Genomic DNA, 22,440 nt, shown 5'->3' on the forward strand with positions numbered 1-22,440 from the left:
TGCGTCCACAGCTGTGCGGTGAGTTTCCTATGCACTTGTAGCAGCTCTATCAGTTACTTTTTTTTTTTTTTAAGTTTGTAGATATGTATGTAATCTCTACACGTGGGGCTCGAACTCACGACCCCCAAGATCAAGAGTTGCATGCTCTTCTGACTCAGCCAGCCAGACGCCCCCCTCTCAGTTACCTTTCAGACACTCCTGTGAGGTACTTTTCCAACCTTTCCGATGAGGAAATTTTATGAAATAGAAGTCGTAGCAAGTGGCTTCTCAGAGTAAAATGGGTTTGTGTGGCAGTCAGAGCTATTCAAGACTAACGACAGCAGTAGTGGAAAATGGCAGTTGTTGGGAGCTTCAGACATCTTCAGTAAATGAGGAGGCTCACCCTGGCCAGCCTGGTGGCAAAGGGCCTTGGGGGCCCAGGGGGCAGGGTTCGAATCCCAGCACTGCCACTTTTTCTGGCTGCATCACTTCAGACAAGTTGCTAAACCTCTCTGAACCTCTGTAAAATGGGGCTAATAATGCCACCTCTGCCCTGTAGTGATCTTATATGTAAAATGGCTGGCATATAGCCACTGTTTGAGAAATGATGCCTCCTATTATTTTTCACCAGTAGCTGGACTACCTGGGTACTTGGTGGTGTGAATTTATGATGTGAATTAATGCGTTTAAAGAGAGATGTTGTAGCTCAGGCTCTTCAATTACAGGTGAAATGACAGAACATGTAAAACTTGTTTCTTGACCCTTGCCTCACTTGCTCTGTGCTCCAAGTGTAGAGTTTCCTCTGCAAACTCCCTGTTAGCCCACCCCCAGCCCCATTCCCCCTCTCCCCCTGCCACCCCCCCCCCCCAATTGCTCACGGGTCTATGTCCTGAATTTTTAATCATTTTAATTTATCACAATGTCCCTGTCATGTGTCCTCCTATTCCTCAGACCCTTACTCTAGGCCTAATGACTAGTCAGGTTGGGGATGAATCTACCCCATCCTGCCCCCTCGTTTACTGTCTACATTAACATAACTATTCTTCAACTTCATTATAGTAACTTAACTATTCCAAGCTGCTCTTGCCTAGGCAAATAACTTGATTGTTTATCATAGGAATTTCCTGAGACCCATCAACTCTTTAGTAGGAAGCATCAACAGACAGTTCATGCCTGAGACACTTCAAACCCCTCGCCTTAAATAACCCCTCACCTTGCTCTTTCCAACCCCAAACTGCTGTTATCTTGAACTTTTGCCAATCCCAATCAAGCCCTGCATTGAAAGACCCGCTTAAGACAAACTTGAAATTCTCATTGAGATTTGACCTTGTGTCATCCCCTTGGGGTGCTTTGGGGACTGTGGGCGGAGGATCCTGTGCGTAGAGCCACTCTTGCCCATCTCTGGGTGTGCATTTCAGACCTGGAAAGTACTGCTTACACCCCAGCAAGGCTCTTTGGTGGTGAATCTACTGGTGGAACAGTTATTCCCAGTTCTGCCTTCAAAAAGGTGAAAGCTTTCTACTCCATTTGACTTGTAAATTGATGGTATTTACATATCAATGGTTCCGGCCTCTCCTTCAAACCCGAGGCTTACTCTGTGTTTTGTGGAGAACAACTGAGTTAAATGCAAATACCCAGAAATGTTTTATTTTTTTTATTTTTTTTATTTTTTAAAATTTTTTTTTTAAACGTTTATTTATTTTTTTGGGACAGAGACAGAGCATGAACGCAGGAGGGGCAGAGAGAGAGGGAGACACAGAATCGGAAACAGGCTCCAGGCTCTGAGCCATCAGCCCAGAGCCCGACGTGGGGCTCGAACTCACGGACCGCGAGATCGTGACCTGGTTGAAGTCGGATGCTTAACCGACTGCGCCACCCAGGCGCCCCCAGAAATGTTTTTTGACCCTGGAGCCAGGGCTGCTCGTCCCCTACAACTGGCCGGCCACACACGGTGGGTCACACGGCAAAGTCCTGTCCTGGGAAGTTGCCTCCCAATGGCGGTGGTGTGTGTGTGTGTGAGGGCTTGGAAGGAGAACGTTAAAACCCAACTTAAAATGGAATCAACACTAGAACATTTCACCTGAAAGAAGCCCATTCATTAGTCCTTAAAACTTGCACTTGCTAGTTTGTATTAGGCCTCCCTGGAGATGAATATTAAAATACAGCCAAGTTTTTAGAAGTCTGACCAAAATGTTTAATGTGGTGACTTTGGGTACACCTAGCCTCAATCACAAGTGAACCTAGACCACACAACTGGAAACTCCTGGAAGGACAGACATGCCTCACTTCCTTTTATTTAGCACCACATGAAACTCAACACTAAACATTCAGAGATGAATCCGGGTCCCCACTATTGTTCAGGTTACTGAGGTTTCCTGCGAGCTCACATCTTCCATTCTCTGCCTTATCATATAGTTTCTATGAGACACTCTTCCTTTAACAGGACACCTCAGAATTCAAACCATCCTTTGTAATATTTATCCCATTTCTGTACGATACCTGTAATGAATGTGTAAGAAACAGGTTCAAAATTGATGAGTTGCGATCACTTCAGTCAGTGGGAATCCCATGCGTGCCTTTGAAGCCTGCTTTATTTATTTGTTTTATTATTTTTTTAAATGTTTATTTATTTTTGAGAGACAGAGATAGAGCGGGGGGGGGGGGGTTGTGTGGAGGGGGGAGGCCAAGAGATTGGGAGGGAGAGAACCCCAAGCAGACTCTGTACTGTCAGCACAGAGCCCAATGCGTGGCTCTAACTCAGCCGAAACCGAGAGTTGCACACTTAACCAGCTGAGCCACCCAGGTGCCCCTGAAGCCTGCTTTATTCCAACAGGTTGGGAATGTGGATCTGGAGCCCACCCAAGCCTGGCGTTGTGTGGCCTGGGCTGAGGTTCTTAAGTTGACTGTGCTTCAGTTTCCTTATAAAAAAATATGAAAATAATAATAGCACCTACCTCACAGGGTGGTTTGTAGATTACAGGAATTAATATTTGCAAACCATTTAGAATAGTGTCTGGCACATAGGAAATGCTGTATACATGTTTAATAAATAAAAGGTGAATTTATTATTTTATCCCATGATATATGTTACCATAGATCAGTTGAGTGAGATTTTGAAAAATACATTGTACGAACAAAATACGACAATTTAAAAGACTTTAAAAACTTACGTTTAAATAGCTGAATGCTTTCCATATAAGCTATAATTCAATAAATTAAAAAAAATTAATTCCAGTGTAATTAACATACAGTATTATGTTAGTTTCAGGTGTACCATATAGTGATTCAACAATTCCATATACTACTCAGTGCTCATCAAGATAAGTGTATTTGTGGGATGCCTGGCTGGCTCAGTCCATGGAGCATGTGACTCTTGATCTCAGAGCTATAAGTTTGAGCCCTACTTGGGTGTAGACATTGCTTAAAACTAAAATCTTAAAAAAAAACCAGAGGGGCACCTGGATGTCTCAGTCTAGTTCTTGATTTTGGCTCAGGTCATGATCTCACAGTTCATGAGATTGAGCTCCTGGTTGGGCTCTGCTTAAGATTCTCCCTCTCCCTCTGTCCCTCTCCTACTGTGCATGCTCTCTCTCTCTGTCTGTCTCTCTCTCTCTCAAAAAAAAAAAAAAAAAAAAAGTGTGCTCTTAATCTCCTTCACCTAGTTCACCCATACCGCACCCCCCCACCTCCCCTTTGGTAACCATCAGTTCTCTATATTTAAGAGCCTGTTTTTTGGTTTCTCTTTCTTTCTCTCTTTTTTTCTTTTGTTCATTTGTTTTGTTTCTTAAATTCCATATAGGAGTGAATTCATATGGCATATGTCTTTCTCTGACTGGCTTACTTTATTTTGCATTATACTTTCTAGATCCATCCATGTTGTTGCAAATGGCAAGACTTCATTCATTTTTGTGGATAAATAATATTCCATTGTATATATATACCACATCTTCTTTATCCATTCATCTATCAATGGACACTTGGGCTCCTTCTATAATTTGGCTTGGGCTGTAGATAATGCTACTATAAACATTGGGGTGCATGTATCCCTTTGAATTAGTATTTTTCGGGTAAATACCCAGTAGTGCAATTACTGGATTATAGGGCCATTCTACTTTTAATTTTTAGAGGAATCTCCATACTGTTTTCCAGAATGGCTGCACCAGTTTGCATTCCCACCAACAGTGCAAGAGGGTTCCCTTTTCTCCACATCCTCACCAACACCTGTTGTTTCTTGTGTTGTTGAGTTTAGCCATTGTGACAGGTGTGAGGTGATATCTCATTGTGGTTTTGATTTGCATTTCCCTGATGATGTGATGTTGAGCATCTTTTCATGTGTCTATTGGGCATTTGTATGTCTTCTTTGGAGAAAGCTCTGTTCATGTCTTCTGCCCATTAAAAAATTTTTTTAATGTTTATTCATTTTTGAGAGACAGAGTGCAAACATGGAGGGGCAGAGAGAGAGGGAGACACAGAATGTGAAGCAGGCTCCAGGCTCTGAGCTGTCAGCACAGAGTCCGGTGTGGGGCTTCAACTCAGGAACTGTGAGATCATGACCTGAGCCGAAATCGGACACTCATTCGACGGAGCCACCCAGGCACTCCTGCCCATTTTTTAAGTAGATTATTTGGGTTTTTGGCGTTGAGTTGTATAGTTTTTTGTATATTTTGGACTCTAACCCTTTATTGGATATGTCATTTGCAAATATCTTCTCCCATTCAGTAGGTTATCTTTTGGTTTTGTTGTTTGTTTCCTTTGTTGTGCAGAAGCTTTTTTTTTTTTTTTTTAATTTAGATGTAGTCCCAGTAGTTTATTTTTGCTTTTATTTCCCTTGCCTTAGGAGACATATCTAGAAAGATGTTGTTACGGCTGATGTCCGAGAAATTACTACTGTGTGTGCTGTGTTTTAGGATTTCGATGGTTTCCTGTCTCACATTTAGGTCCTTAATCCATTTTGAGTTTATTTTTGTGTATAGTATAAGAAAGTGTTCCAGTTTCATTCCTTTGCATGTAGCTGTCCAGTTTTCCCAACATCCTTTGTTGAAGAGACTGTCTTTTCCCCACTGCATATTCTTGCCTCTTGTGTTGAAGATTAATTGACCGTATAATTATGGTTTCTTCCTGGGTTTTCTATTCTGTTCTACTGATCTATGTGTCTATTTTTGTGCTAGTACTTTATATTCAATAAATTAAAAATATGAAATGATGGCAACATTTAAAAGAAGTTATTCTTTTTAAAAAAGTAATTAGTTAATTAATTTTTAGAGAGAAAGAGTGAACATGAGAGGAGGAGGGGGCAGAGGGAAAGAGGAAGAGGATGTCAAGCAGGCTCCATGCCCAGCACAGAACCCCATTCAGGGCTCAACACGGTGCTGGGCTGGGGGCTTGATCCCACAACCTTGAGATCATAACCCCAACTAAAATCAAGTGTGGGACGCTTCAAGGACTGAGCCACCCAGGTGCCCCAGGGAGAAGTTATTCTTTGGTTAAGGTTTTCCCCAGTATATTTTCGTCAACTCTTTGTTAGGGCTTCTCATATTCTGATAAGGATAGTGGGGACTATGTCATAGGGAAGTAGCTCTCCCTCCCCTCCTTCTAGGGGCCTGGTCAGGGCCACATGCCACACCAATCCTATAAGAAGGTACAAAAAGTTCATTTTAAAAACCAACTTGTCAGGGCGCCTGGGTGGCTTAGTCTATTAAGCGCCCAACTCTCGATTTCAGCTCAGGTCATGATCTCATAGCCGTGGGATTGAGCCCTGCATCAGACTCCGTGCTGGGCATAGAGCCTACTTGGGATTCTCTCCCCTGCCCCCTCTGTCTCCCTCTCTCCTCTCTCCCCCTCTCTTTGCTCCTCCCCTGCTTACACTCTCTCTCTCAAAATAAATAAATAAAACTTTAAACAACAACAACAAAAACAGCCTCCTGGGTGGCTCAGTTGGTTAAGCATCTGACCTCAGCTCAGGTCATGATCTCATGGTTTGTGAGTTCCAGCCCCACTTCGGGCTTCTTGCTGTCAGTGCAGAGCCCACTTGAGATCCTCTGTCTCCCTCTCTCTCTGCCCCTCCCCTGCTCATTCTCTGTCTTTCTCTCTCAAAAATTAATAAACATTAAAAAAAATAAAAACGAACTTGTCAACTTCTTAATTAGTGTATCACCCTTCAAATACATTTCCTTGAAGAATTTTGTTCCTTTCTTGGACCTCAGTTGATTATACCTTTGGCCTTGTATACCTTTGGTCAGCCTCCTTCCTTATTACACTTACTTGTCTCAATGGCAGCTTTGTTGGTCTTGGCCAGCAGTGCTCAGGATCCTGCCCTACTTTCCAAAAGACTCATGTTGCCCGATGCTGGATCATCCTCATATGTGGCTGCCGAAGAGCTTATCCTGGTTTGCAGTGGTACCAGCTGGAGAATGCCAGCAAGTGCTGGCCTTAAATAACTAAAACAGCATTTTATTCAAAATGTCATTCAAAACGCTCTTCAGAGTGTGCTCCTCGGACCAGCAGCACAGACCTTGTCTGGGAACTTGTTAAAAATGCAAGTGTCAGGCCAGCTCTGGGCCAACTGAATCAGAACCTGCATTTCAACACCATCTCCAGGCCACGTTGCATGCTGAGTTGAAGATGCTCTGGCCTAAGGCATGCACATCATTTGCCATTAATTCAAAGGCTGGCGGCAGATGCCAGACTCAGCTCTGGATTCCAGGATCACACACAGATACAAAAATGAACAGCCTATCCCAGCCCATAAGTTTTGTTCTGAGTATAGCTTTGTTCTCTGCCACTTGTCAAAAGGGTGCCACTGGTCACTTGGGACATGGAATAAGAATAGATAGTACTGGCCGGGGAAGGGGTGGGGGCAAATAGCTCACATGAGTGTAATCCCGTGACCCCTTCCCCCACTGCACTCAGTGTTAGGGACCCCTGATCTGAGCTCACATCATACTCTGTGCTTCATCTTACCCGCCTGTCTTAAATGTGCTTGTTCAGTTCTCTTTCTGGCCTAAGCAAGGAGCTCTTTGAGGCAGAGGCTGTGACTGGTTCCTCTTAGGGTCTCTGGTCCCTGGCACAGGACCTGGCGAATGATAGTGCTTTATAATGTGAATGAATGAATGCATCTGAGAGTTCTACTTCTCTAGGAGGGAAACACACAGGATATCTGTTTTTAGTTCCTGTAATGCTCCCTTAAAATGGGGGACACGACCTGGGCTATTCTTGCCCAAGCACCAGTGTTGGGGAATGCTTTTTGGGCATGTTTCTGACTGGAGTTCCACTCTGACCTTTCTTGCCAAAGGAAACTTCAACTGCACCTAAGGCAAGCTGATGAAAACAGGGAGGAAAGGGGGCGAAGGAAGAACCCATCTCACTGACTCAGTTCTAACCGTCAGCACTTAATCACTTCCAGTAGCAATCGAAGTTTCAATGCAAATACCCCCAAGCACCCAGGCCCCACAAGGTCTTCAGATTGCTCAGACTGGAGTTTGTTCCCTCTTAAAGAAACACCCTTCCTTCTGGAAGGGACTTGGAACATGTGACCTATAAAGGAAATTTGTCCTGAGGATGAGGCAGGCAGAAGGAATCAAGGAACTAAATTCAAGGAAGTTGCTGATGTGACTTTTTATTTCCCTCTTCTGTCACTTCCCTCTTTCCCAAGGCTCTCGTACTTCTACCTGTCCTGACAAGACCTTTGGCTCCTTGGAGAAAATTGAAGTGCCTAAAAGGCTCTCGGTCTGCTGCTCTGTTTTCTTTGAAAACTTCTGGTTTGCTTAGAAATTTGCTGAAGACTTTCTACAGATTAGAATGTTTCCATTCTAAAATTTTTCTTTAGGGAACTCCAGACTCCAGCCACCCAACCAATGGCATGAAGGAAAGAAAGTAGGTTTAAAATAAAAAGAAGAGAAAGAAAGGAGATGGAGAAACAGGAAGAAGAACCAGAGAGTAAGAAACTGGGCCAAGCGACCTCAAGATTTATGCAGACAATGGAATCCACCCTGAGGGTTGGGGTCCTGAAGAGCAGAAAAGCCGAAGCCTAGAAATGTGGGAGGCTGGGCCCAAATGGGTCAGAAGAGGCCCCTCCCTGCCATGACCATGGAAGGTGTCACCCCCACACAAAAGCCAGCCATGAAGGAGGCTTCCGAAGAGTGGGCCACATCCCTTTGTCCCATTTCTCCAGTCTTCTCATAGACCTGGAGTAAGAGTGATGAGCAAGTTGGCACAAATTCAGTGCCATCACAGGGGGAAAAAGAAACACGTCTGACTGAGCAGACCTAAGCGAATCATTCCAAATTTGGAAGCCAAGTTTCCAACCTGTGTTCTTTTAGATATGAGGTGGATATTCCTCCCTCCTCTGCCCCCACACCCCTCTTACCTCTTCTACTCATCAGCTGACAGAGCTGAACCTAGTCGACATTCACGTGTCACATCACAAAGCGGCTGGGTTCATGTGTTCTGGGATGCACAAGGAGTTTCAGTGATGGGGGCCTGGATGACTGAAGCTGTAGGAGGGGGACAGGACTGGCTTTGGTCAGTCCAGTCGACAGCAATACATACACTTTATACATTGAAAGACCCACTGTGTATTGGCTCTTTTTTGGTCTGAGGAAGGTGACCATCATATTCACTTGACTTTGACAGCATTTACGGATCTGGAAAGGGACAACTTAATGGCGATGTTTTCTAAGGTATAAAGTTCATGAATTGTATTTATATGCCCTTCTGTATTTTAGAGAATGCCACGAACTTTCCTTTATTACTCTTTCTACCTAGGCAAGAGATGTATTTTAGGGATGAAAACATCGATACAGAGCATTGAAACATAAATTTCACAAGTTACTGATTTCTTGTCAAATCCATTAAGTAGAATTAGACTGCACTGAGGAAAAAGATTTTTTCAAGCCTTCATACTACAGCTGGTAACAATAGGTTAATTTAGAGGTGGAACGCAGGTAAAAGATGTTAACCACCCGAAAACACAAGTATTAGTTGACCGCCTGCCTCTTCTGCAAGGTGACCTAGGACAGGACATTCTCTCTGGACTTGTTTCTTCCCCTGTGAAATACAGGATGTTGTGCAATAGCTTGTATTTTTCTTTAGCACTGTGTGCCTGGCACTCTGCTATGCTTTGTACGTACATTGTCTTGTGCAATCTTCACAACAGCCCAGTTTATAAGTGAAGAAATGAAGGCTCAGAGGTGGGTACCTGCTAAAAAAACATTAGTGCAGTCCCATTCCCGAGCCCATTCCTTAGGAACTGCCAGTATTATAGTCAAGATCTTTCCCAGCTCTATGACATAGGATTTCAGCATATCCCACTTGACCCAAATAATTTCCTAAAGTGAAACGGTCTTGGCACAGATTAAACCAAGATGAAAGCAATTGACAATGGAGGTTTCCAGCTGTAGGCCAAGCGGCTTGCTGCCACCCCAGCCTGAGAATGGTGTTTCCTATCTTCTTGCAACAGCCTCCCCTCCCACACACAGAGCCCCGGGGCCGCCTGCAAACCCCGGCTGGGAGTCCTGCATACACAGCGTGAGAAGCTGCTCTCTGAAAGGTCTTTGTGGCTGGTTGTGGTAAGTGCTCCCACACAACTCTCCACCGCCAGTGGATGATCGGATAACTCTCAGATTAGGAACCCCGCTGCAGCCCAATGAGAATGATCAGGATAATTCTGTTTGTAAAAATCTGTTTAATAAATACACATTTTAGAAGTACCAAAATAATTACCAACAAAATACACAATGTACACCATTTACAGGAGGGTAACACAAACCTTGATAGGTAGTGACTTTTAACCCCACACCGCCAAAAGGTTGAACAACACACTTGGTTGTTACACGTCACAGGATACCACTGAGCTCAGCCACGGAATCCATGGTAACTCAATGGCAAAAGCACAATAAATATAATGTAATCCTTTCATCACATTTTTGGATAACCTTCTCCAAAAACCCCATAGAGGTGAGGCTTGAAAGTGGTTTTCTTTGAATTCCAACGATCTTCTTTGTCCCCCTTCCAAAGTTCACCAAAAAAAAAAAAAAAAAAAATGGGGGCTGATCCAGAACAGTAAATGTTTCAGGCCACGCAGTGTGAAGTATGGTTGTAAGTAACCCCTTTTGATTTTTTTTTTCTTTTCTTTTTTTTTTTTTAGAAAAATAAAACTCTCTTTTTGTACAAATATACAAGTCCATGTTCTTTTAGGTACTTTTTGAAGCTCATAACGTCAGGCGTTGGCCTCCAAGCACACAGTCATCATAGGGCAGCTAAACACATGAGAAAAAAAAGGCACGTTAAACTCCCAGAGCTTTGCCAAAAGCCCTGGGATAATGGGGAGGGCTGCTCCTGGAAGGAACTCAAGTATTCTTGGATTCTATTCTCCATAACCCAAACATAAGTTAACTTCAGGGGCTGAGGAGTTTTCCTTTAATGTTCCTCTCCTTCAAAAAGGGCAAAGAAGACAGACACTCTTAGGAGTGCACCCTGAAGTTTGAGAACTTCACTACATTGAGATCTTTGGATAAAGAGTAGCTCTAGGGGCCTGGGAAGGCAGTGCTTTGTGCAGAGTGACAAAGTGGAGACTCACCTCGTCCTCTGTGAACTCTGACTCCGTGTCGTAGCTCTCCTCATCCTCGCTCTCTGGCAGCATCTGAAGGTTTTCTAGGGTCAGCTGGCCCAGCTGCTGCTGTATCCGTGTACTTGGACGGCCCCAGGTGAGCTGGTAAGGGGAGTAGCCTTGGTAGGTGACTCTGTTGACATCAGCCCCGCACTTCAACAAAAGCGACACGAGGTCGGAATTCTGCAGGTCCACTGCAAGGTGGAGGGCAGTTCGGCCATTACAGGGCTCCTGAAACCAATAGGAATTTGAGATGTTTACAGCTGAGTTTGGAATTTCTGCTTGCAACAAAAATATGTGAAATCTTAGGAGGGCCCTGGAAGCTGATGCATTCCATCTGGAGACATGAAGCACTCACCTGAGCATTGACATCAGCACCCAAAGACACCAAAAGCTCCACGATGCCCAGGTAGCCATGGATAGAGGCTAAGTGTAGACATGTGTGACCTAGGAGAACAATGAAGAAAGTATAACCAACCACTTGTTTCAACCCTCAGATCCCAAGAAGAACCTTTCACCTATCCTTTTAGGGAACAAATTCTTCTGAATTTGAAGAAGCCAGAACATGGGTTCTGAATGAACTTTATAAAGGGATCAAATAGGCCTTTTGCACGCATATTTTCTCAACCTTTCAAGTGTTGAGTGTTTTAAGCTTTTGCCTGGACTCCTAAAGTCGGCCCACCTCTCCCTTCTCCATGTCACCTGCCTTCTAATGGGCAGGGTAGGACAGGCAGACCTACCATTGTAGTTGGTGGCCTGCAAGATGGAGTAGAGGTGCTGGGTCCTGCAGGTCTGAGTCAGGACTCCCACACTGGCCAGGCAGCCTTGCTCACAGGCGAGGTGTAGGGGGGTATTTCCTCGAAAGTCTCGGAGCTCAGGATCACAGCCAGCTTCCAGAAGTGCCTCAGCAATTTCTGGTTGGTTGGTGATCACAGCCAAGTGGAGTGGAGTCTACAAACAGAAGAGGGAACAGAAAGAGCATTAGCATGGCCCAAACTCAGTCTGTATTCCCTTGAACCCCAGAGAGCTCCTGATTGTGGGTGATGCTCCTCCCGGACAGGTGTAAGGGGCAAGACAAATCCCAGAGGCCCCAGGTGGGCTTTCATAAAGTCCTCACCAAATCAATGGGATTTTCTTTACTCTCTAGGATGTTGGCTGATTCCAATGTAAAAGGTCAGGGCAGATAATGACCAGTGATGATTAATTTAGGAAGGATTGGGAGCAACTGTGCTAGAATGTAACTTCCTCACTGGGCCAGAGGCACGGGGCTGGGCAAGCCGGCGCACCTGCTGCAGGTTGTTCTGGAAATTGAGGAAGGCCAGGTCTCCTTTCACTTGGCGGACTACTTCCATGGTCAATGCCTTCTCTTCATGGATGATGGCCAAGTGCAGGAACCTAAGGGTAAGAGAGGGAAAAACCCCCAGGGCCGCTGAGTGCATTGCGTGGGGCCCAGGGAGGCGCGGGCTGCGGGGGATTGCGCAAGGCCGGGGTTTCTGGAGGCCGAGGCCGCGGTGTTTTCCGCGAGGTTATTATGAGCTGAGTGTTCCTGGCAGGCGCCCAGGGACTTTCCGGCCCCCCCCCCCCCCTTCCTCCTAGGCGGGCGCCGGCCAGACCGCCCCGCCCTCCCGCCGGGCCGGAACGCCCTGTACTTCCCCTCCCGGCCGCGCGGCGCCCGCCAGCGGGGCAGAAACTCCCGCCCCTCTTATGCAAGCCGGGACTTCGCGTCCCCGCCGCCGCCCCGCCCCCGCCGAGAGGACCGAGGACCGGGACCCGGGGTTGGGGGGAGGGGTGCGCGCGGCTGCAAGGCAGAGCTGCTGCAACGCCGCCCCGGGATCTGACCCTAATCCTCTGCGCCCCCCTCCCCCCCCCCCCCCCCCCCACGCAGCCCGCTGCTTTGCAAGGTCTCAGGGGCGGTGCATAAACCCCAATCTGCGGACGCCTCGCGGGCCTCGCGCTGCAGGCCCGGCGTCCCCACCCGGGCCCGCGACACTTACGAGTCTCCGTCCTCGGTGAGCTGCTGCTTCCAGGGCTCGGTGCCGCGCGGCGCCTCCTGGGGCTCAAGCCGGATCTCCCGCAGCTCCTTCACCATCTGCTCGTACTCCTCGTCCTTCATGGAGTCCAGGCCGCTGTCGTGGCGGTCGTCCAGCAGCCGCTCTTTCTTGAGCGCGTCCCGGGGACCCTCCATGGCCCAGTCCTGGGCGTGCTCGGCGGGTTGAAACATGGCGCGGTGAAAGCTCAGGCGCTGCTGCCCAGGTGCGCTCGGCCGCGGGCTGCGCGCTCGCTGCCTCGCAGTGTCACGGAGGGGAGGACCGCTGGCTGCGACTGTTGTGGGCTCGCCAGCGCCGCCGCGGCGCCCTATAAACGCTGGCAGGGGATTTCTCTGGGGCGGGGTCAGGCGCGGGGAATTTCCAAGCCAGTCAGACCAGAAAAGAGAACTGGCCTCGTCCTCTGCTCGGGAGGGGGAGAAGCCTAAACTCTGAGCCGGGGTTCATCAGAGAAACTCCCTGCGATGAGCCACTGGGGTCATGTACTGGGAACTTTTTGATGAACGCTGAGTGGCTGGAAAGTCCTCCCGACTAAGGCCCCCTCCCCCGGTACTTCCCTGCAGCCTGCACCTAGTAATCCTGTCCCTCTGCAAGAAACCTTTCCCTGGGGTTTCCCACGTTCGATTCGATTTGGGGTCGTCGACTGCTGAGATCCCAAAGAACGCAGACCTGCCGGGCAGTTCCTCCTTGGGGTTTGCCAAACTGCCGGTCCTTTCCGATTTTTGCTCTTTTGAAAACGGGAGTGGAAATGATGGCTAGACGAGGGGATTTGTTTCCCCAAACTTTTCTCTGCGGGGAAGGACGCCCTGGCGGGTTAGAAGGTTGCAGACTGCCTCTGCCATCCTGCCAGTACTAGGCTCTTTGCAGCACAGGGACAGGTAGCAAGTCCCCGAGCACTCCCTCTCCTCAGGTAGAAGTTGTGAATGCTTTGGCATTAAAAGTCTAAATGCTTGGAGAACCCTCAAATGGTTTCCTGGGGGTTAACAGTCCTAACTGGAGAGGGAAGCACTCTGCCCTGCATTCAGGGGAAAATGCTGAATATGACCGTATGTTTTTTCAAGTAAAGCAAGGTGTTAATCTTTGTAGTAGAGGTTATAGGTTGCTACCTTGCCTTAACAAAATAATTATTGAGGTCATGTTCTCTGATTTGCATTGTGCTGCAGTAGAGAATGGATCCTGTGACTGCTTCTGGGTGCCGAGCTGGGCGACTTTCCAAGAGCATTTGGAAGAGGCTAAAGAATTAATTAGTTGAGTAGTGCCTTACACAAGATTGGGCCTTAAGGATGGTTAATAAAGTAGTTGCTAAGCACACCACAAGGAGGCTCATGGCAGCCCTAACATTACCCCCTTGCTGGCTCCATGCACACCTGTCCTGGGATGGGGGTGGGGGTGGAAGCAGTTGGACCTCTCCCGGGAATATGTGTAACTACTCCAGACTCCTCATCCTCTGGTTTCACCTGCAGCAATAGAACTTATGTTCCCTGCCCCACCCCCATCTCCTAGCCAACAAGCCTGTAATTGAACTCATCTACTTCTAGAATTGGTTCAGGCAAAAGAAAGCAACTTGGGTCTGAATTCTTCAGAATTAGCCCCAGAAGCCTCTATAGTTGTGCAGAAATTTCTGGTGATTATTGCAAGCATCTTTAACCTGACTGGCCATTCTCCTAACACCCCTCCAACTATCTGAAATAGGGAATCTGGTTCAGTGGGGGTAAGATAAACCATATAAGGGGGAAAAAACCTAAAATCAAGAAATAAAACCTTCAGGATAGTAATGATCACATGTTACAATGAAAGGTTCCCAAGCATAGACTCCATTGTCTCTGGAGGCACATGATGTACAAAATATATAATTATTGAGGCAGGGTAGAACAGCAACTATAAGTAAATCTCAATTCCAGGTTCTACCTCTAATTAACTACACATTAATTGGAGAGATTAGTTAACTTTGCTGTGGTATACCTGCTTCTATAATAAGATTGGATTTAATGTCATTGAAGGTTTTTTCTGAGCTTAAAAATTTTATTGCTTGTTCACAAATGCATGTATAGCTGCTTAAGGGTGACTGTGTCTCTTAGAAATATCACAGTATAAGTTTTTGGAAGGACTCCAAGACTTTATGCAAACATCGTTCTCAGAACTAATTTTGTAAGATAGGTATTGTTCCTACTTTCTCCCAAAGAAACTGAAGTGGAGAGAAATTTACCTAGGCACTCCATGGCAGTTTACCTAATTTCTATCCCAACATATTAATCATTTGGCCAAAGCAATTTTTGTGTTAACACTGTTGAAAACATGTTGTGAAAATATATAGTATATATTGAATATACTATAATTTGAAGAAGATACTCAAAATATTTTCTACTCCAATCATGAGGTAAAATAGAGGGTAGATGTTCCCCTGTTTGGAAATATTCATGTCTGTAAAAGAAAAAAAAAAAAAAGTACAGAAATCTTGAACTCTAAGTGCCCCACTTATATATCTTAGAGGAGGATTTTTAGCTCCAGGTTTAAAAATGATTATTAAAAAAGAAAACCATGCATAAATAAAAAGTATCTCAAGAATAGCTTTCTTTGCACCTCTTACTGCTCTGTGTTCCTGATGGAGTTGAAGTACTGGTAGTCTTTATTCCTGATTGTGTAGTGTGACACCTAGTGGTAAGAGTCAGGCCCAGGCATTCCCTGATATGTCATAGTGCTTTTGGAAATTTTGGGTGGTGCTGAGCCTTGATGACCTGTCCCTGTGGTGGGGATTCCCAAGGAGGTACCCTATGATTTTCTGCAACCTGGGAGACAGTTTTGAATAATGTGATCCAACATATTTTCTATCATAGGTAGCTCTATGTGGTTTAAATCAACAAACGTTACAATTTAGACAATAAAAGAACGTACTTGGAAGTCAGAAAACGAGCAGGTGGGGCAAAATAAGACAGCAAGACTGATGATTGGCTTAACAACACCTTTATGAACTCTTGGGCATTTAGACTTCTCCCAACATTCTAAAGAGGTTAAAACCTTAGATAACTCATTTTTAATGTCATTTGCCTTTTTTTCCTTTTTTAATTTTTTTCACTGTTTACTTTTGAGAGAGAGAGAGAGAGAGAGAGAGAGAGAGAGAGAGACAGAGCACAAGCAAGAGAGGGGCAGAGAGCGAGGGAGACACAGAATCCAAAGCAGGCTCCAGGCTCTGACAGAGCCTGACTTGGGGCTGCATTCCATGAACCCTAAGATCATGACCTGAGCCGAAGTCTGATACTTAGCTGACTGAGTCACCCAGGTGCCCCTGCCTTTAAAATTTTTAATGCAAAAGACAAAGGAATGAATATGTTAACTTCAAAGTGGTTTTATATTTTAGCCCAGAAGGGAGCCAGAGAGAATGACAGGATGGTCAGTGATGCTCACTGGGCCTCACTCTGGGCAGGAGCACCCCCATGGAAGAAGGAGCACCGACAGAGGCCTGTGTGAACACAGGCCTTTCATGCACTCCTCCTGGGTAGGAAATGCAGTGTGGACTGGACCTACCGTCTGAAGTGCCCAGTGGTCTAGCAGCTTAGAGCATTGTCCAATATATTTGGCTTTGCTGAACATCATGGACAGGGTGTCCTATGCCAGTTGCCCTGCCCATTGAAACTAAAATTGTGTTAGCCCCAGCAAACTGAACTCTGGAAGAAAGCTACCCGATGGCTTGATACAGCCAGACTGGAAGAGAGAGTGGCCATGGCACCGCCCTGAAGGGCAGGCAAGTCAGGCACACCACAGATGGACAGCCCCATTAGGAAACTCGGCATTTATATTCCACTTTCAGTCCCAGGCCTTGTCTTTTCCTCCTGTGATAGTTAGCAACTGCTGCCCTCCATCCCTCTCGGAACCTGGAGCTCCCAAGCTCTGGGACCTCTTCTGAGGAAAGACCATCAGGACCTTCATTTGCACTGAACTGAAAATAACACTGTCAAAGCCTTCATGTGTTTCTTTTGCTAAAAAATTCTGCAAATTAATGGGGGATCAAAGCTTTAAAGGGTCTCAAACTCAAATACCTAACGCAGAGGGGCCAGGAGTGTTTCCCAAATGAGTGAGGCCAGCCATGTGCGTCCAAGAGGGATGTAGTGGCATCTCTGACAGACTAGACCTGGGAGACCACGTCCCTCACCCTCAGCTCAGGCAATTCTTACCAAGCAGCACAATTCAGTACTGATGTTCCATTGTTAAAGAAAAAAAAATCAGAAAATGGATTTTGATGTGAACATTTTAAAACGTGGGAACCAAACAAAATACATATCTGCATCTTCTGGCTAAGTTGAGCCCACAGGCTTATGTGTGTACAACCTCTTTTTCAGCTGAGGTATGATGTTTTTATGGTGCTTTGGGGGAAGGCACTAGCCTTTTGCTTCCTTGGCATCGCAGGGTCTCTGTTCCTCTGTGCAACTGGAGGCCGGGACCGCAGTTGTGTCTGTCCAGGAAGTTTTGCTTTGCTCCTCGCAGGCAGGATTAGAATCAGAGGTTCTAAGCCCTAAGAGGAGAGTTATCTTTCCCCCAAAGAATTTTTAAACATTGCATTGTAAAACAAGTATAACAAATACAACAAAGTTCTGATTTTTCTCACAAAGACTACTTAGGTAGTCTTGTTTTATTTTATTTTATTTTATTTTATTTTATTTTATTTTATTTTATTTTATTTTATTTTATTTTATTTTTATTTTATTTTATTATTTTATTTTATTTTATTTTATCTTATCTTATCTTATCTTATCTTATCTTATCTTATCTTATTTTATTTAACTCCTTTTAATGAACACCTCTTCAAGGCATTCCTGCTCTGCTGGTGCCCCAACCACGTGCCCAGTCTGCGTGTTGGACAACCTGCTGTCAGAGAAGGAGGCCTGCACGTGTCACCCTGGCCAAAATTCCTGGCTCTCCCTTTTCATTGTTTGTTGGCAGTAACCAAGTAATATCTATAGGTGTGTGGGGTTGTTTATGTTCTGTTGTGTTTAGGGAGGAGTAGCTGGATCAGGAAGGGGGTGGAGGCTTAAGAGCACATTGCTTCCTCTGCATGCCATTATATTTGCTGTTTTGTCTGGTGTGTTAAATTCATTCTGAGTTTAGTCAGGGCATGAGGACATTTTCAGCATTTGGGCAATTCCACACAGAAGCCTGGTAGCAGGATATAGGACATGAATGATAGGAGGTCCCTGTTCTTGGGCACCATAGTCAGGTGGCAGGGCGTCAGCATCAGAGTTAAAATCTACTATCAGAAACATTAGGTAGGGGCGCCTGGGTGGCTCAGTCGGATAAGCTTCAGACTTCAGCTCAGGTCATGATCCCACAGCCAGTGAGTTCGAGCCCTGCGTCAGGCTCTGTGCTGACAGCTCAGAGCCTGGAGCCTGCTTCGGATTCTGTGTCTAGTTCTCTCTCTGCCCCTCCCCCACTCACACTCTGTATCTCCCTCTGTCTCAAAAATGAATAAATGTTTTTTTTTTTTTAAAAAAGAAACTATATGTGGACATTTTTTTCCCCTCTTTGGTCGAAGGTCTTGGGAATGATTTAGGACAAAGGTAAACAGAATCATAGCTGCTAAAAGATGGCTTCAGCTTACAAATAAAGATTTAGGAACCTTGATCCTCAGCCCTTTCTTGTAATCATAAGGTAATATCTTTCCCAAAACTCCTTTTAGAGCCTCTCTCCTCTGGAGTAGAGCCCCAGGTTACTTGGATAAGTATTAGAAATTGAGATGAGTCTCGGAAGCAATTAATGAGGGATACCTATAAAAATATTGATTCTGAAAGTTATTTTTAGGCTTATTTGTAAATACTGAAATTAAATGAGGGACAGAGTAAGAAGAGTCACAAGCAGGAGCTGTGAGCAGGAGAAAGGGGGAAATTGGCCTAGAATGGCTTTCCTTTGTTACCAGGTCTCTGCTGTCAGAGTCTAGTCTCATGACTGTGACATATTGCCTCTGGGTAAGTCACTCAGCTTGGCTCAGGAATGCTCATCATTTCCTATATCCTAGGGCTGCCTATAGCCTACAGTTTAGGGATTATTGTGCCAAGAACACTAATATTTTCAGAAAGCAAAGTGGATTAATGCATCTCCAAATCTTTAAATGTTAATATTTAAAAACTGGGACAATTTTGGGGCGCCTGGGTGGCGCAGTCGGTTGAGCGTCCGACTCCAGCCAGGTCACGATCTCGCGGTCCATGAGTTCGAGCCCCACGTCAGGCTCTGGGCTGATGGCTCAGAGCCTGGAGCCTGTTTCCGATTCTGTGTCTCCCTCTCTCTCTGCCCCTCCCCCGTTCATGCTCTGTCTCTCTCTGTCCCAAAAATAAATAAACGTTGAAAAAAAAATTAAAAAAAAAAAGAAAGGACTTTAAAAAAAAAAAACTGGGACAATTTAGAAGAGAAGTTAAAGACCGTGGGAGATAGGGAATGGGAGTGCCCCGACATTCACTGACTGAAACTCAGGAAGCAAGGGGACCATGGGTGGGGGTGACAGCATGACTGTAGGTCTTGGTAAATAATCTATGTGAACAGACAATGGAGAGAGAACAGGGAAGCACACATGGAACCTAGTCACAACATTGACATTGTCCATAAAGGACTCAGATCCACCCCCAGGTGGCCTGGGCATCAGGACGGGGAGATACGGGGAAGGACAAGGATTCACACGAAAAAGAGGAGGCTGCCTACAGGTCAGGAGCATGGAGGAAGGGGAATTAGGTAAGGAGCCACAGTGGAATTTTTCCTTCACAAATGGCAGGATCCAGCCGCCAAGAGGAGGAGCACAGTGTGGATGGAACTGTCTCCAGTGACATCTTCAGGCCGTCTGTGGAATAACTGTTCTCTGAGGAATCCCGTTTTCTTGAGGGGATTTTGGGAAAGTCAGGTTAAAGGTGTCCACTGAGGCTGGATGCTTAGTGCCACGACAGTGCATCCATCGTTCGTCACAGTCCCAAGGGAAAGCTGTGAGTGTTCCTTCTCCTGAAACCCTTCTAGCTGAGCACCTCCTCTCATCCTGCTTTTGCTGTGACTCCAGCGCCACCCTCCTTCCATTTTCACGGTCCCCTCATTAGTGAAGGCCCTGTTTTACCATAGTAGCCTCTCATCTATGCGTACAGTCCTTGAATGCTTACCAGGGTTGCCATTTGGCATACTTCAATCTTCACAACCATTCTGTTGGGTGGGTACCATTATTTCTGTTTTAAAGGAATTAGAGGCTCAGAAGGGGGTAAGCCCCTCACTCAGAAGGCAGAAGTCAGTGTGCAAACCTATCACCCTGTGCTGCCCCTCCTTTCTTTGCTCTCCACACTGTACAATGTTGCTTATTTTTATTTAAAAATTTTTTAATGTTTATTTATTTTTGAGAGAGAGAGAGAGAGAGAGAGAGAGAGAGAGAGAGAGCGAGCGAGCTCAAGCAGGGGAGGGGCAAAGAAAGAGGGAGACACAAAATCCAAAACAGGCTCCAGGCTCTGAGCTGTCAGCACAGAGCCCGATATGGGGCTCGAACCCACAAACTGCGAGATCATGACCCGAGCCGAAGTCGGACACTTGACTGACTGAGCCACCCAGGCACCCCTTGACAATTTTTATTTTAAACATTTGCAAAGATATTGACACAAATTATACATTGCATTTTCTATGGTAATTAGTTTTTAAATTGAAATATAACACTTGCACATGGTTAAAAGTTCAAGTAACATACAAGGGCTGCAATTATACAATTAAATTCCCTTTCACTATTGTTTCTAACACACATTTTGTCATGTTATTTCCTGTAACGGAGCCTGGAGAGACCTACCGTGACCTGCAGCATGGAGTCTGAATTCCTCAGGCAGCATTTAAAACCCTCCAGAATCAGACTCTGCCTAGCTTGGCCACTCTTAGTCCCCATTTCTCCCCAGCACCAACACTCTGTTCCAACTTCTCTGGGCTTCCCTGGGATATGTCCTCTGCTCTCTTGCTCGGTCCAAGGACCAACTTCTTTCTGTTTCCTTGCCAGGGCGGGCCCTTTCCAAGAGTCCTTCCCTGTCCTCCCTCTCCCTGGAGAACTCTGTTCTCTTCTGAACCTTCTAATTCTTACTGTCTGTCTTACGTATGGGGCCCGTGGTCACACGTTGCCTTGCGCTGCCTAATTATTCCTCATGTCCTCATCTGATTCCAGTTAGACACTTAAGAATGTGGGGTGGAATGGGCACTGCTGGGTGTGGAGGAAAAGCATTCATTTCTTCTGTGTCTCCTTTGTCCATCCATTGTTTAAGGCATGAGTATCCCCTTTTCCTCAGACCTATCATAATTGTTCTTTGACTTTTCTTCTCTGTCACTACCTGACTTTTCATCCAATCAACTTTTCTTCTCTATCTGAAAATCATCTCAAGAACTCATCTGGCCCAGCTTCTGCCTTGGTGTTATTCTCACTTTATAAAGGAAGGAGGCATTGTGGAATAAAGGCTGTTAGGAGGACAGGAAGTCAAACCAGAGCCATCATAGATGCAGCGCACCTGGACATTAGAGCATTTGTAAGAAGAGTGAGGAGACTATAAATAGACCTGGACAGTACCTGCCTCCCCGTCTTTTCTCTCTTTTTTCTTCTTTTGCTGCCTGAGAGTTACCTCTGGTGGGCCCCAGAGTTAGGAGGAAGACTCCTTTACTTTGGAAATTGATGAGGTTTTAGAGTCTTGCTTAGTGCTTAGCCCAGCTCCCCAGGACAAGAGATCAACAAGGAAACTGGGGCAGGAGCTCCAGTCTAGAGGAATAGTTGAACATTTGCTTAGAGTACCCCCTGGGTCAAAAATCCTTTGGGGATGTAGAATGAGGGGAAGGGGGCTGAATGGGGGGAGTCAGTCTGGTTGATTGAGAGCTTGTCAGGCAGGATGATGCATCCCCAGAATTCCCATCAATGGACCGCAAGGCTGAAGGTGCATGGACACATGGCTGGCTGGACCCAGTGGAGGTGCAACTGGGAAGGCCCAGCAGCTGCCCTTCCAAGGTGATCTGTGATGGCTTTCAGTAGCAGAATTTCCAATAGCAAATATCATATGTCAAGAGTTTGACCGACCTAGTTTAACAAAGCATACAGAAACTAACCTAATCAGAAAATAGCCTGGTGTAGTCTATCTGACTCAGGTAACATCTAGAACCACTCATTTTTCAGATAAGTTTTCCTTAAAGAGGAAATCCTAGGGAGGAGTTTAGGTTTTCTGGTGTAGGCGCCACAACTCAGACTGATCACAGAGAACTTCTTTCAGATCACATTACATAGGAATATACATGAAATTTTGGGTAACAGTAGCAAAGGGGGGCTATTAGACATATTAGATGTCAGGGAATCACTGCAACTTTCCACTGTCCAAGACTTTACCTTTTGGCTGCAAGTCTTTTTGTTCTCATTTCAGGTCTAGCAATTTTCCAGGCCAACCCTGGGTGATTCATATTGGCAAGAGCAAGATTGAAAGTTAACGTAGTGGTATGTGAGAAGGTTGCTGTCTGGAGGGTGTTGAACTGAGGCTAAAAATAGGTGGGGGTTCCTGAGGCAGCCTCCTTTGTGGCCACAGGCACCACAAAAGGAAAACTCACCAAAGAAATCTGCCCACAAGAGAGGACAAAAGCCCCTACCTCTGTCACCCCTTTTGCCCCACAGAAAAAGGCTCAAGATGACAGTGAATTTGGTGCTTTCAAAATATCACAGTTTCTACAGACAGGCTCTTATTCCTCACCCCTAGACCTCAGATCGGCGGCTTTCCTTCCGGGTGAATTCACGTTCCTAGTTCCTACTCCAGGATCAAGCAAAGACGTCTGTCCCTAACTGCCTGGAGCTACATT

The 22,440-nt window shown here is 45.8% G+C and overlaps 1 protein-coding gene across 1 annotated transcript; it reads right to left on the minus strand.

Annotated features, from left to right (window-relative positions):
• Positions 1-9,641: 9,641 nt before the first annotated feature.
• On the minus strand, positions 9,642-12,930 carry NFKBIA (NFKB inhibitor alpha). The gene is made up of 6 exons (XM_003987542.6): positions 12,580-12,930; positions 11,872-11,980; positions 11,326-11,536; positions 10,944-11,032; positions 10,556-10,816; positions 9,642-10,235 (listed from the first exon to the last, which is right to left on the minus strand). The coding sequence occupies exons 1-6, from the start codon at positions 12,804-12,806 to the stop codon at positions 10,188-10,190; spliced, it is 945 nt and encodes a 314-aa protein (XP_003987591.1). The 5' UTR covers positions 12,807-12,930; the 3' UTR covers positions 9,642-10,187.
• Between the last annotated feature and the right edge of the window lie 9,510 nt (positions 12,931-22,440).

This window comes from Felis catus, chromosome B3 (genome assembly GCF_018350175.1).
Source record: "Felis catus isolate Fca126 chromosome B3, F.catus_Fca126_mat1.0, whole genome shotgun sequence".
Lineage (NCBI taxonomy): Eukaryota > Metazoa > Chordata > Mammalia > Carnivora > Felidae > Felis > Felis catus.

Bases quoted from the DNA above. Each gene is read 5' to 3' on its own strand.
- NFKBIA (XM_003987542.6), bottom strand. From the start codon at position 12,806: ATGTTTCAACCCGCCGAGCACGCCCAGGACTGGGCCATGGAGGGTCCC. The intron at 11,981-12,579 runs GTAAGTGTCGCG...TCTTACCCTTAG, and splicing joins CTCACCGAGGACGGAGACTC to GTTCCTGCACTTGGCCATCA. The intron at 11,033-11,325 runs GTAGGTCTGCCT...TTGTTCTCCTAG, and splicing joins GCAGGCCACCAACTACAATG to GTCACACATGTCTACACTTA.